The sequence below is a fragment of the Sander lucioperca genome, chromosome 10, assembly GCF_008315115.2.
Source record: "Sander lucioperca isolate FBNREF2018 chromosome 10, SLUC_FBN_1.2, whole genome shotgun sequence".
NCBI lineage: Eukaryota > Metazoa > Chordata > Actinopteri > Perciformes > Percidae > Sander > Sander lucioperca.
Window position 1 is genome coordinate 6,868,647 of NC_050182.1, and position 14,621 is coordinate 6,883,267.

Below are 14,621 nucleotides of genomic sequence, written 5' to 3' on the forward strand. Positions count from 1 at the left end.
AAAGAGTTTTTGGTTTTAATACATTTGCAAACAAGTCTAAACATTTATTTTTGCTTTTTCATTATGTTGTTCTCATGAACCATTCGTTCATATAGCTACACTGCAGCGCTGGAACAAGTATTCAGATCCTTTACTTCAGTACTACTACCACACTGTAAATACTCTGTTACAAGTTAAAGTCCTGAATTGGAAATGTTACTTAAGTAAAAGTCTGTAAGTATCATCAGGGAAATGTAGTTAAAGTATTAAAAGTAAAGAAGAATCCTCAGTTGTGTGTTTAACGGTCTGATCATCTCAGCTGGACTTGTAGCCGTTATATTGTTGGCTAGTTTCATTTAGAATCAAACATCAGATTTTATAAACTACATGTGTTTTGTGTGCAGTAATCTTAATGTGTAAAGTAACTAGTAACTAAAGCTGTAACAGATGAATGTAGTGGAGTAAAAAGTACAATATTTGTCTCTGAAATGTAGCAGAGTAGAAGTAGAAAGTGACATGAAAAGAAAAGACTTAAGTAAAGTACAAGTAGCTCAACATTTGGACTGAAGTAACAGAGTAAATGTACTTAGTTACATCCTACCACTGTAACGTAAAGTCCTGTAAGTGTTTATACAACTTCTTAATGTTTGTATTCAGATGTACACTGAAGCTGTTCCAAACATGTCTATGTTTGAATGTATTAAAACTGTGCTTTTCATGTATGTTTGGGGATATTTGTCTACCACAATAGTAGCCTGTAATGATATTATTTTAAATACTGTACATGTCAATTGTTCTAAATCATTTGGGTTTACACTATTTCATGCAACAGCAAATTGATCTACATTTCAATTATGAAACATTAGAAAATGTCTTTTTTAAGCCAGTGACTTAACTCGGTTGTTCTTTCTTTTATAACTATGCTACACAATATACACTTTAACTACAATTTGATCTTATAGTTTAGTATTTTTCTAGACAATCAAGAGCTGGAAGACATCGTCTGAAAAGCTGGTGGAGCAGGAAGAGAAGCAGGACTCCAACAGTCATCACATTGTTCTATCTGAACCTGATGTAAACCAGTTTAACTTCATACATCTCATCTGTGTTAGATATCTCTGATACTGCTTCTGTTTTACTCTACCTAACGTCTGGTTTACTCTCTGTGTATGAGTTACAAAAATCCTTTTGTAAGTTCAAAAAAGTCTAAAATCCTGTGTTTGCTTTTTGCATTATGAGTTCAGGCCCTTCAGGTGCTCTGTACCCGGCTCACAGTCACCTTTTCTAAATTTAACTATAAAGACTGCTCAATCAGAATCAGAATCAGAATCAGAAATACTTTAATAATCCCAGGGGGAAATTATTTTTGTTACCACTCCAGGTATACAAACAACATATACAAACAACATATATTATCCAGACTTTTAACATATATAATAAAAACAAATATACAGTAATAATAAATAAAATATGAAATGTACAGTGTTAATGTTAATGTGCAAATAGTGCAATAGAAAGAGAAAATGATTGTCTATGTTGAGATGATTATAGTGCAATAAAAAAGAGAAGGGAATTGTCTATGTTTGAGATGAGATGATTACAGAGGGGGGGTGTGTGACTCTCTGAGGGAGGTGTTGTAGAGTTTAATGACCACAGGCAGGAACGACTTCCTGTGGCGCTCTGTGGTGCATCTGGGTGAGAGGAGTCTTCTGCTGAAGGTGCTCCTCTGCTGGGCCAGTGTGTCGTAGAGAGGGTGTGAGACATTATCCAAGATGGACTGAAGCCTGGACAGCATCCTCCTCTCAGCCACGGTCCTCAATGTGTCCAGCTCCTCCCCCACAACATCACCAGCCCTCCTGATCAGTATAGCCGGACGGATGGTGTTGAAAGCACTGGAGAAGTCAAAGGACATGACTCTCACAGTGCTCGCAGGCTTGTCCAGATGAGTGTAGACTCTGTTCAGCAGGTAGATGATGCTGTCCTCAACTCCCAGGCTGGGTTGGTAGGCGAACTGTAGTGGATCAGTGAAGGACCTGACCATAGGCCTTAGCTGCTTCAGGACGAGCCTCTCAAAGGTCTTCATGATGTGGGACGTCAGAGCCACCGGTCTGTAGTCCTGAGGGCCGCTGGGACGCGGCGTCTTTGGCACAGGAACGAGGCAGGACGTCTTCCACAGCACGGGGACCCTCTGGAGGTGCAGGCTCAGGCTGAAGACTAGACTTAGTACTCCACACAGCTGGGGGGCACAGGCTTTAAGCACCCTGGGAAATACACCGTCTGGGCCAGCAGCTTTGCCGGAGTGGAGTCTAGTCAGCTGTCTTCTCACCAGGTCAGGCGTGAAGGACACTGTAGAGGTGACTGTAGGGGGAGGGGTGAGGTCCTCAGGTTGTAGAGGACATGGTGTAGAGCCGGGGGGAGGGGTGGAGTAGGAGGGTGTGAGTTGAGGTGGTGAGGTGCAGACAAAGGGCCTGTAAGGAGGAGTAGGAGGAGGTGAAGTGGCAGTTTTGTTGGGCAGCCAGCAGCAGAGACTTGTGGGGGATGGGCCGCAGTATCAAACCTATTGAAAAATAGGTTCAGATCATTGGCCCGGTCCACACGGCCCTCCAACCCCATGCCACCAGTCTTCTGGAACCCAGTGATGGTTCTCATGCCGCTCCACACATCCCTCATGTTGTTATGCTGGAGTTTACTCTCCAGCTTTCTCCTATAAAATAATAATAACTTAACTGTCATGTGACCGGTCACCCTAATTTCATAGTATATCATACCATAGGCCTAATATACAGGGAGGTGGGGGGTTACAAGCTCCCCCCCAATAATCAAAACTGGCCAGTGCAACCTCGCTAAAAACCTATTATAATTTTCTTCTTGACATAATTGAAGACATTTACACTACACAACATAACTTGATGCAGAAAAGGCACAAATTGTTGCAGAAAAATTCACCAGAGTGCAGGAAATGAAGTGTTTGATATGCTCAAAATTTCAATTTTGCTCAAAAGTGGAGCTCTAAACCCCCCCCCCCCCCCCGAATGTTGAACCCAAAGTTACACTCTTGTATCATACGAATTAGTGTGCATATGTTTTCGTACGATATCGAACAAACCCGTTCTTGAGAATGCGTTGATGAGGCATTAAGTGCAGATTAATGACTATTTTAGCATAAGGGCGCAACATAACACAAAGTGAAGGCGTCTGAATAATTCCCACTGTACATAAACCTTTATTTTAACAGCCCACAACAGATCAGGACAAAAGTCCAAAACATAATTGACAGACAAGCACTATCACGGGGAATCATCCCAGGCACTTCATCTTTTGTCCTCACAGTCGACAAAACAAAGTCCTGAGATATAAAATGTTTAAACTGTGTGACTCTCCAGCTGAAGTCACTTGTTGGAGTCTGCTGCTGAGGACTGAAGGGAGTCCTGTGTGTTCTGGTGTCTTCTCGCCCTCTGCTGGAATCACACATTCATTACACTGCAGAGTCTTTTTTTTTTTTTTTTTCCATCTGATGTGCTTTTACTTTTCTTCACTGCCTTGTGTATTTTGGAAAGTTTTGGAAGTGCTGGTTTTGGTGTCCAAATCTGCCAGATCTGAGTCCAGTGGGACGTCATGAGGGATAAAGTGAGGGAATCGTGGAACGTATGTCCCTCAACATGCACCGCCCTCAAAAGCCTGGAACTAGGGCTGCACAATATATGTTTTTTTTTTTATCATCATCGCGATATATCAACTGCCGCAATAAACACTTCCCAAAAGGCTGAAACATATTGCGAAAGACACTCAGAGATTTTTTGTGTTAGTTGAAAGAAGATACATATTCAATTCAATGTTCCGTTAAACAGAAGTATGTTGGAAATAACTTCCTTTCGTTTGTTGAATTTTAGCAGAACACTAAAAAGCAGCAGTACATTTTAACATCTGTTTATTTATCGCAAGTAATATTGTTATCGCAGTATTCAACAACGTTATTGCATATTGCATATTTTCCTCATATCGCGCAGCCCTACCCTCGAATTAAAACTTTGTATTATCTGCAATTATGACATTTTACGTTATTACCAGTATAACTGTTAACGTTGGCTCGCTGAAATAATAGTTTTACACAATATTCAATAAACCTAAAACGATATTGCCGTGTTCGAATGTTGTGTGATGGTCCTCTACGTGAGTCATTCCCAAACTGTGGTCGGCGGACCACTAGTGGTCCGTTGAGGGTACTGCAGGTGGTCCGTGGAAAAGCAAAATAAAATATAAAATAATAGTTTTTTTTAACCCATTTTACCAGGAAATTCCCATAAAAATTAAGAATATGTATATTGATATAAAATTTTTATTTAAATTAAATTGTCAAGTTATTGTGTGATTACTAAAATAGGCTAGTGGCGCTCGGCCATGACGTTCAAGTCCAAACGCTGAAGATTAATAATCCCCTAAAATCGCCAGATATTTTGAAATTGTTTTTCAAAAAAGGTTTAGTGTTCTTATTACTGTCTAGATTTAATACTCCATTGCTATAGAAATAAGCCTGTTGTTCAAATCAACCTGATTATGCCCTCGGGCGCCTGAGTAAATTAATAAATTAAATATGTGGCAGCCGTTGTGTGCAGTAAACTCTCTTTTCTGTTGTACTGATGCGATGACCAGTTCTAGTTTAGTGCTAGTAGGCCTATTAAGAGGTGGGGATTAATTCAGGTAGGACTGTGTGTAGACACATATTTTATTGTGTGTATTATGAGGTGGTCCACACACACAAAAAGTTTGAAAACCCCTGGTCTACGTGACAGCCTCACTAGGTTGAGTATGTGGAGCTGCATCTGCACACAGGGAAACCAGGCCGAATCAAGACAGGCACGTTGACATTGCAGACAGAGACATAAACAGCCCTACACAACGCACAGTAAGTCAGACGGAGGAATAGCATTGGAAGCAACGCAAAATAAGCTACATTTAGCATTCAGCTCTGAGCCCAAAATTAACGACTAATTAGACGCCAAACAAATGGCATTCATCTCCTAACTACATCACAACAAAAATACAGTAAAATAAAACATTGTGTGGTGGGCTTTAAAGCATTTTGGCTAATATTATCTCTGCAGCGTTTAACAAGCGACTTACCACAGCAGTTATCAGGAGTTCTGCTGTGGATTGCCCAGAAGTCGTTACTTTTAGCTCCAAGCACAATGTGAAAGTGACGCCAGCAGACGGCACTGTCCCCATTTATGCAGGAATTCAACAGAACCTAGTATATACAGCCTGTTACAGTTGGAAAGACCCCCCCCCCTACTCACTGCCAAAGGTCCATAATTTAAGTCTGTTTGTTTTTTTGTCAACTAGTTTTTTGTCGTTGTAATAGTGCGTTCCATTTACCTCGGAAGTCGGAAGCCGAAGCAGGGAATGACATCATACCTGAGTTGAATGCGTTACATTTACAAGTCGGATTTTCATTGTTTTCATTAGCCAGGTTAGCCATTGTTAGCAATACCAGTTTATTACGTCTTTTGTGCATACAAACAGCATGACAACATGTCCATGAAATGGCTTCAAAACTGTATTCTGACTAAACTTTGACTCTTTGAAATCTCTGATTATCCATCAACACACATTTCCTCTAATGTTAGTCAAATTATTTCATAATTTCTGCTGTTTTTAATCAAGGATTAGGTATAATTTCCTACAAATGAAGATTATTGTCCATAAATTCCAAAACTAAGTGTTAACCTAGTGGTAATAAGTTGGTGTTAGTGGTGGATGGTGGATGGTTGGGTAACAAAAGCATCAAAAACGTAGAAAAAAGCGTCAAAAGTATAAAAGAAAGGGATATAAATGTCAGAAAAAGTGTCAAAACCATAGAAAAAAGGTATCAAAAAGGTGTTCATTTTCCCGGGAGGACAACACAAGGGTTAACTGTTTTAAATGTTTTTTAAATGTGGTTTTATATACATATGAGGCTTAGCGTAAATTCAGCCAGGGAGACTATCTGACGTTACTCACTCATTCTCCTTCACCTCACTCTCCATCTCCTCCTGCTTCACATTACAAGCTGATTAGGGGGGCGTTTACTCTTTCAGTTAAACCAACCAGGTTTAGCCTCAATCTCTATCAGCCAATCACATTCTTGCTCTCAATATTTAAATGGTTTCCTCTCTGTTGATGTCAGCTCTCATTTCAGCGTGAATCGTCGCAACTAGGGCTGCACAATTCATTGCAATTTTATCGAAATCGCAATATGGACTAGTGCAATATCCAAATCCCAGGGGGGCGCAATATTTGTAAAAGGCAAAATATGTGTCAAACTGTTCTAAAATGAAGTATTGTGGTGCTGCAAAGACATCCTACAGACTAAAGGAAAAATCTTTGTTTGGTACAGATCCTCGCAAAAAAATCAATCATTTTTAATTTTTTTTTTTTATATTTTTCAATGAAAATGAGAATAATGATACAAAAATGATCATTCCCTCCAATATCGTGAATCATGTTGCAATCGCAATATCAGTCAAAATAATCGCAATTAGATATTTTCTAATGTCGTGCAGCCCTATAGTCGCAACCCTCCTCCTCCCCGTTCTCTTCTAGTTCATCATTCCGTCTCCCAGGTCCGAGCTCCTCCTCTCATCCATCCAGATCTCAGCATCCTCTTCAATCATCACCATCACCACCAGTCTCTAGACTCCATCAGTGGGAAGGGGGGGTATCCTACATTCTCGGCCCCCTTTAAATATGATGACGTCACGATGGGGATTCGTTGATGTCACGATGGGGTCTTTTTGCCAAAAACTATCATTTATTATTATTGTGCCCACATCAATAAATAATTCTTCACTCAAATGAGGTCTCTCCTGATTGAATCTAGTCAATGTATTCTTACATGCGTCTGTATGATTGTTGTCTTTTCCTGTTGCCCTGCAGGTGGCTGGTTGAGAACAGTGTTTTCATTTTCTTTATGTATGTAAGTACTAGGGGTGCACGATATATCGACTCAATATCGTTTTAGCAATGTCACGTTGTGCAATATCAATATCGAAAATGTACTGAAAAGTACGGTGGCCGACAGGGGCAAACGCCCTGCAACAAAATTTAACATTAATTTGACAACACATGCGCAGCATTCAGCAAACGCGTTGCAAATACACACAACACAACCAAATACATAAACGCACTGCAAATAAAAAACGATGAAAAAGAAAAGCACACAAACCCCGAAAACAAAGAAAAACGCTGCACGATTTACGATTACGATGCTATAAAAAACGATTACACAACGGAAGTTCTCCAGGCTTCTAGAGGGAGCAGCTAGTGGAACAGCTGGATTTTCGACCCCATGGAGGGAGGGAGAGAGAGAGAGAAAGAAAGAGAGAGGGAGCGAGAGAGAGAGAGAGAGAGAAAGAGAGAGGGAGAGAGAGAGAGAGAGAGAGAGAGAGAGAGCTGGGACACGTTCAATCACAGAACGCTGTACACCGTTGTGAAACGGTGTGCAACTGCTTTGAGATCATAGACTAGATATTAAATCTATGTTTGAGATCTGTTTTCTCTCGTTTGGTGGGTGTGTCTCGGCTCAGGTCACAGGTGATACTCAATCAGCAGAGACGTCTGCAAACTAGAAGAACTAGAAACTAGTAGAAGCCTGGAAAACTTCTGTTGTGTAATCTGGATGCTGCGTTTTTTTGTTGCATTTGTTTTCGGGGTTTGTGTGCTTTTCTTTTTGTATCGTTTTTTTTTTTGCAGCGCGTTTATGTATTTGGCTGTGTTGTGGTATTTGCAGCGCGTTTGCTGAATGCGCATGTGTTGTCAAATTAATGAAGTTGTTTTGTTAATTTGCTTGTGCTTTGTCTATTTGCATGTGTTTTCTTAAGTGACAGGGTGTTTGCCCCTTTCGGCCACCGTAGAAAAGTATGCAATATTCCGTGTATTTTGTGAGATGCGCATAGTGACAGCGAAAGAAACGAGAAGCGAAAGAAACGAGAAGCGTGAGGACAGAAAGAGAGAGTGCGAACTGAGAAGCGTGTGTTTAAATAAACCCTTGTGTTGTACGAAAACCTGTTGTTTTGATATTGTATTAATCTATTTTGATGTGTTTTCAACTTTTGTGTTTATGTTGAAGAATATCGGAATGAATATCGATATCGCAATATTCACGCTCAATGTCGCAAAATCACATTTTGTCAATATCGGGCAACCCTAGTAAGTACACATAGCCTAGAAATCTATACGTACCCTAGCGCCAGGGTCAGTCTAGCAACTCTCCATTGGCTTGCGAGCTGGAAAAGCCAAACTCTGGTCAGGCCAATCACATCGTGTATTGAGTCGGTGGGCGGGGCTTAACATAATGACGGCAGAGTTGCGACGGTTCGGCGTGAATTCCCTGCTACTTCAAAACAAAGAAGATGGCTGCTGCTGCTGGCGAACAGCGGTCTTTGGAATCGGCTTTGGCCGCGACTCTGGAAGACTTGGAGTTAAGCTTTTCTTTAAGAAAAGAACAAAGAACGCCACTGAAGTCATTCTTAAAAAAGGAAGATGTGTTCGGAGTTTAGGCGACCGGATACGGCAAAAGTTGAATCTATCAACTAGCGTTGCTGTGGTTGGTTGTAGCGCTATCCTATTGGGTGCAGAGGGAATTTGAAAGACAACCGTTTATCCCGCCCCTCAGATTGAGCTCTGCCAATGGTGAGTTCCCAGACCCAACATCTGGATGTGGGACTGGCTTGTCAGGCTAAAGTACACAAGGAACTGTGACAAATAAATGAATCTGAATCTGAATGTAATCTGAATCTGAAGACGTTTCTTTTTGTTGCCGTTCAAGTTGCTGCTTTCGGATACAATACAATACAATAGAAGATCCATCAATGTTCAGTACGTGTAGAGACAAGATGAGTGAGGCTGCAGGCAGATATAAAGTCATGTCTCTGTTCAGCTGTGTTTTGTGTTTCTTCTTCACAAGATGACGTATTTTGAGTTGAGAGAAGGTACAGACAGAGTATGTTTTTATGAGTGAGAGAGCTTACACAACTACAGTCACAGCTTTTTCTATTTTTATCTTCTATTTGTGCTCTGTGTGCGTCAGGGATGCAGTGAAACTGTGTGGGAGGCCGACCTGAAGAACAAACAGCCGCCCATGAAAAAACGAGATCATTCACACTCAGTGTTTTATTCTCAGATTCAGACTGCAACACATTTTATCCCAATTTTATCATAGTGAAACACAATTCATCTAAAGTGGACAGAAACTACGCTAAAAGCAGTGGTGTAGTCTACGTGATACGCAGGTATACTCACTATACCCACTAAGAAAGCTCCAGTATTTCCATATACCCTCTTAAAAATGCCCAATGATACGCAACAACATACTTTCCATTATATTTTGGATACGTTTTGAATTGTCATCCGTGTTTTTTTTCTTCGCATAGGCTAAATAAAGGTATTTCCACTGTAAATTGGTGCATACAAGTTATCTGAATGCAGGAAATGGAGTCTTTGACGCTCAAAATAACCCTGGGGGAGGACAGCCAGACCCCACCACTATGATATGCCCCCAAAGGCAGATTCTGGCCCATATCTATAGGCCAATATATTTATATACTGTACAGTATACCCACTACAATACATTTGACTAAACCACTGGCTAAAAGTAGTTATTTTACATGGAGTCTGGTGGGTTCGGTGATGGAGAGTTGGGGTCTGTTTTAAGTTCATTCACAAAAAGAATCCTTCATGTTACATACATTTTACCCCTCTGTTTCTCCATTTTGTGACAAATGTACATCAAATGATGGTACATAGTTGCATTTATTGTGGAGCTGTCCCTTTGGATGCTCAGATGACTTTTCACTCCTCCCTATACACATCCAAACAACTTTATTGATAGGCAAGATGCAAGTAAAACAACTAATTCTCAAGGACTGGATAACATCAAATCCACCCTGTTTCAGAAACTGGCTACATGAACTTGTTTCGATGATCCACCTGGAGAAACTGTGGACTAAGTACTTTTGCTGCGTTCCAGGCAACCCGTAACCCGTGTTTTCACAACCTTCTACCCGTGAAAGTACCCTGGAACGGCAGTCAAACCTGTAACTTACTGCCTGTGAACTGGTACCAGATCGTTGTTCTCCCAGTTAGTTTTTGACGTCACACAAACATAAACAACAATGGCGACCCCTGTTGATGCTGTACAGACGCCGGTGATTAACGGTGAGAAATAGAAATAAATAGACATAAATAGGCAACGTAAAGTAATTCTGCACATTGTAATCAAAACAATACACATACGATTGTGTACTACTACAGGTTATGTTAATTAAATGAAGCCCAAAATATGTCGCTGACAAGAAATCGCTAGTGTCAGCTAGCGTTAGCTAACGTCAACGTTAGGTAGCCGCTAGCTAACGCTAGCTAGAAGGGTTTGTCGTGACTTTGCCTGGAACGCTACCAAGTCGTGAGTCGTGACTTGAAGTCGTAACTTACGGGCTAAAAATTGTGTCTGGAACTCCGCATTAAAACATCAGCATAAATGGGAAGAATCTTTGATTCTACTTGTATTTATTCATGTAATTATGCACTGATTTTGTTTTTGGTATGGGTTTTAGTCTCCTTGACTTGTGGTTAAGATCTTTTTTTTAAGATTGTCTGAGTTTTTTGATAGCATATGAACACAATTTAACAATCACCCAAAGCAACACACACCCACAGGTGAGTGTGTTCAGTCTCGACCTGGGATCTCAGTCTGAAAGAGGATTTGTTTGTGTTGTGATGAGGTCAAACATCCACCCAGTGACTCCAAACAGCCGCGTTGGCTCCATCTGCTGCTGCTGTGACGGATGACACACACTGTGACACACAGTTACAAATCTCACACACACACACACACACACACACACAATATAACGGAGCAGCAACAGCAGAGGGAGCCATCGTAAACAACATGTAGGACCTCCACGGCTCAGCCACTGGAGCAAAACATGTTTTTCACCGCTGGTGTCATGCCTGCCTGCTGTGATTCAGCAGAGAGAAGGGGGGGGGGGGGGGTATTTATAGGCCCATAATGACCATGTGTCCTTCAAGACCACGCCGTCCACACTCTCAGGCCCAGAGGAAGCAGCAGGGACACATATTTCCACGTGTGTGACAAAACAAGTGAGCGAACTTTCCAATAAAACTCTTACAGAGATTTGGAAAAACAGAAGTTTATTAAGACAACAACAACAACAACAAAAAAACAGCCTGAATACTCAGGAACATTATCAGATACTTCGTTACGAAGCAGGAGTGGCAATTGTTTTTCTTTACACAGAAGAAATGAATGCAAAAAAAAAACAAAAAGGAACTCTGTGTAGTAGTTCCAAAAAGGTGAAAGCACCACAAAAAGTATTGTCATGTTACGGCCAACCTTTTCTCCCACCCCACCAAAAAAAAAAAAAAAACAACAAAAAAAACACATTACAAACAGTTACACATCACCCAAAGCCCTGTGGGAAACGGGCGTGTTTGCTCTTCTTCCCCATGCACCCCCTTCTCCTGCAAATGTTAGACGCCCTTGAGAAGAAAAAAAGTATTTAGAAGAGCTGCCGTAGACAAGAGGTGCAGTGTGTTGTCCTGTAACATCAGCTTTTTTTTGAAAATAAACCCGCATTCCTGAGGCTCAGGTCACTAGCTGAAATGAGCTGCTCCCAGGTCAGTTAAAGGACAACCCACTGAAGAACCTGAAATGAGAATAATAAGGAGGAGGAGGGGACTACAGCCATTTAACAGCCAGCATTAGATAGTAAACAAAATGGACTACTAAACCCCCCCCCATCTCACATTATAAAAAGGTCTGTTGTCACAGCAGGGAATGGCAAACCTTCCTCCCAAACCCCCTGAAACACATGGACGAAATTCCAGGATGCAGTGGTAAAAAACAAATGAATAGGCTTTGATTTCCTGCTACTGTTCACTGTGACTCAACCATTCATACAAAAAATTTTTTTTAATCACATCACAGGATGACAACATCAGTCGTTAAAAAGGGTGAAATAAACGTCATTTCTTAAGAAAAGGCCGGTAAAAAATGAGTTTCTGGTGGGTCAAAGCTCCACTGTTACCCCCGGGCGTCTGACCCGCAATGAGACATTCAAACATAAACAACACGGCTCATTAGCCGGGTGGCTAGCGAGCTAAGTAAGCTAGCTAGGCTTACTGCTAATTATTGAAAAATTCATGAAATTAAAAAACATAGCTACCAGTCCTGTAAAAAAAAAAACAGTCCTGTGAAATTTTATTCTAAACAGTCTTAGTTTTGTTGTGTCCATCCAGGGGAAAAGGGGGGGGAACACTGGCTCTCAGCACGGCACACTGTCCGCCGTCTTGGGGAAATCTCCACAGTCTGCAGCGGAGAACTGAAGCCTCCTCACAGCCTCTTTAATCAGGTTCCCCGATAAAATTAAGTCCTGCAGCAGCCGGTGAGGATCGTCCTCCTCCACGTTGATCCTCTTTTTGTTCCACGGTTTGATTTTTTGGTCCCAGTCCTGGTCGCTGTTAGAACCGGGGATGTTATACGGGCTTGCCCGGCTGCTCCCCCGGTGTCCCCGGTTCCGGAGCCGCATGCAGCAGCCGTGGTGTTTCTGTTTTTGCGATGGAGCTCCCGCGCTGCCGCTGATTATGGCTGCCGGTTTGACCACGCCGGAGCCGCCGCCAGTGAGCCCGTGCAGGCAGGACATGGACACGGACACTGACGTCTTCTGGTGGCCGCCGCTATTGTTGTGGAGCTGCAGCGCCTCGCCGATTTTCGTAACCAGCGCGTCCACTTCTTTGGAGCCGACCGTAACGGACTGCTCCAGAAAGATGTAGTTCTCCTTCCGACACGGCATAATGGCGGATATGTTGTCGAGTTTCTGTGAGTGGTTTTTGTTCTTGGTATGACTGAGAGCCGCCGGGCTGCTGCTCCTCGCTCTCACCACGCCGCTCAGCAGTAAACCAACAAGCCATCCGAGTTCATTTGTAAACAATGGGTGACGCGTTGTGGAATGTACCATGTTTCTTGCGAGTGAGAGGGGTGTTTTTCAAATCAAAATACATTACACCGTTATACATCATATACATTCACGAAATTAATCATTATGTTTACATTACATAAAAATAGAGGGGATTATTTAAAAGTTTGCAACGCAAAAGGCGAACAATAACATTCGTTTTTGGTATTATACCGTTGATCCGATTTCCCGCCTCAACCCGACTACGCTGCGGCGTTGGGCCTGCTCCTTTCAAATGGACATTACATAACACATAACTGTCTGCTGCTGCTGTCTGTCCATGCAAAACAAACAAAGCGCCATATCTTTTATGGGGGGAAAAAATCACATTTAATCTATACACAAACTCTCATTTTTATTCAAGCATTCATGTATGAACGAGCACATGCTGAAATCATAATATATTTTGAAAATCATCACAATATGTTCTATAAAATCCAATGTTTTACCAAATTCTGTCTCATATATAGCCGGCTTTATCAAATACTTTATACAATAGCTCCTGATTCCAAAAATGATGTCACGCATTTTGATGTCTGTAAAGAAAACAAATGTGACCTACATAGTTAGATATGGCAGACTTTGATAGCATAGTATTTACATCGTTGTTTTGGTCTTTTTAATGTAATCACCTAATCCTAAGGCTCACAGATGTTACCAGAGTCACAGCTATTAAAATGTGTGGCCCTATCGAAGAAAAAAACAACAACTAAGGATCTATCATGTTTGGTAAAGGCTATCAAAATCAAGTCTGTGATAATAAAACATTTGCAGCCACAACATCTGATCAAAAGAATTTGCTGTGACACTTGCATAATGATTATTTCTTTGTCCGAACAAACACTTTAAATCCCATATTAAAGGACAAACATCTGCACGATGTAACTACATCTTGAAACCGAACATAGTGTGAACTAGGCTAAAAACTAGGCCTAAATACACACATGTGGTCAAAATAGTTGGCTGTGAGCATGATTAGAAAGCACGTGGAGCTGCATGCTGGCATGCAGCGTGTACACACTGACAATAGGAGTGGAGGCAGGGTGTGTGTCTGTGGGAGAACACGGTGTTCATTTCTGTTTCTGAGAAACAGCAGCCGAGCTAAACCTGACTCTCCAGTCAAAGAGAGAGAGAGTCCTCATGACCGTACAAGGAGCTACTATCACTGCCTCCGCGTTGTATGTCGGCCAATCAGAGGGCTCCGGGTGAGGTTTCCTGTGTGTCTCAAAGGCAGGAGTCCAGTCATACTGGAATCCAGTGAGGTTGTGGCAGTTGGGAGAGATATCAACATGTGAAACCAAGATAAACTGTCATCACTTCCTGGAACAGAAAACAAACACTTTAGATGACTTGAATCCTTCTCCAAGTCAGAATAAGCAGTCATAACATGCACATAAAACATATGTTTATTTTGTTTACTACACATACAGTGTGCTATTTATATCAGTACATTTATAGTTTATTAGATTAAAGTCAAATGTTCAGATGTAAAATATGATATTTTACATTGCAAGGCTGTGTTTGGTTGTCAGGTTGTAAAAGTGCCAAATAAAGATTTAATTTGTCTTGCATTGCCAGCTCTATCTCCACAGCGCTGTGGAGTAGTGCTGCGTTCCAGACACAATTTTTAGCCCT

General features: G+C 41.5%; 1 protein-coding gene across 1 annotated transcript; it reads right to left on the reverse strand.

Annotated features, from left to right (window-relative positions):
* Positions 1-11,142: 11,142 nt before the first annotated feature.
* On the reverse strand, positions 11,143-12,937 carry LOC116064550 (glycogen synthase kinase binding protein). The gene has a single exon (XM_031319790.2). The coding sequence runs from the start codon at positions 12,822-12,824 to the stop codon at positions 12,297-12,299; it is 528 nt and encodes a 175-aa protein (XP_031175650.1). The 5' UTR covers positions 12,825-12,937; the 3' UTR covers positions 11,143-12,296.
* Between the last annotated feature and the right edge of the window lie 1,684 nt (positions 12,938-14,621).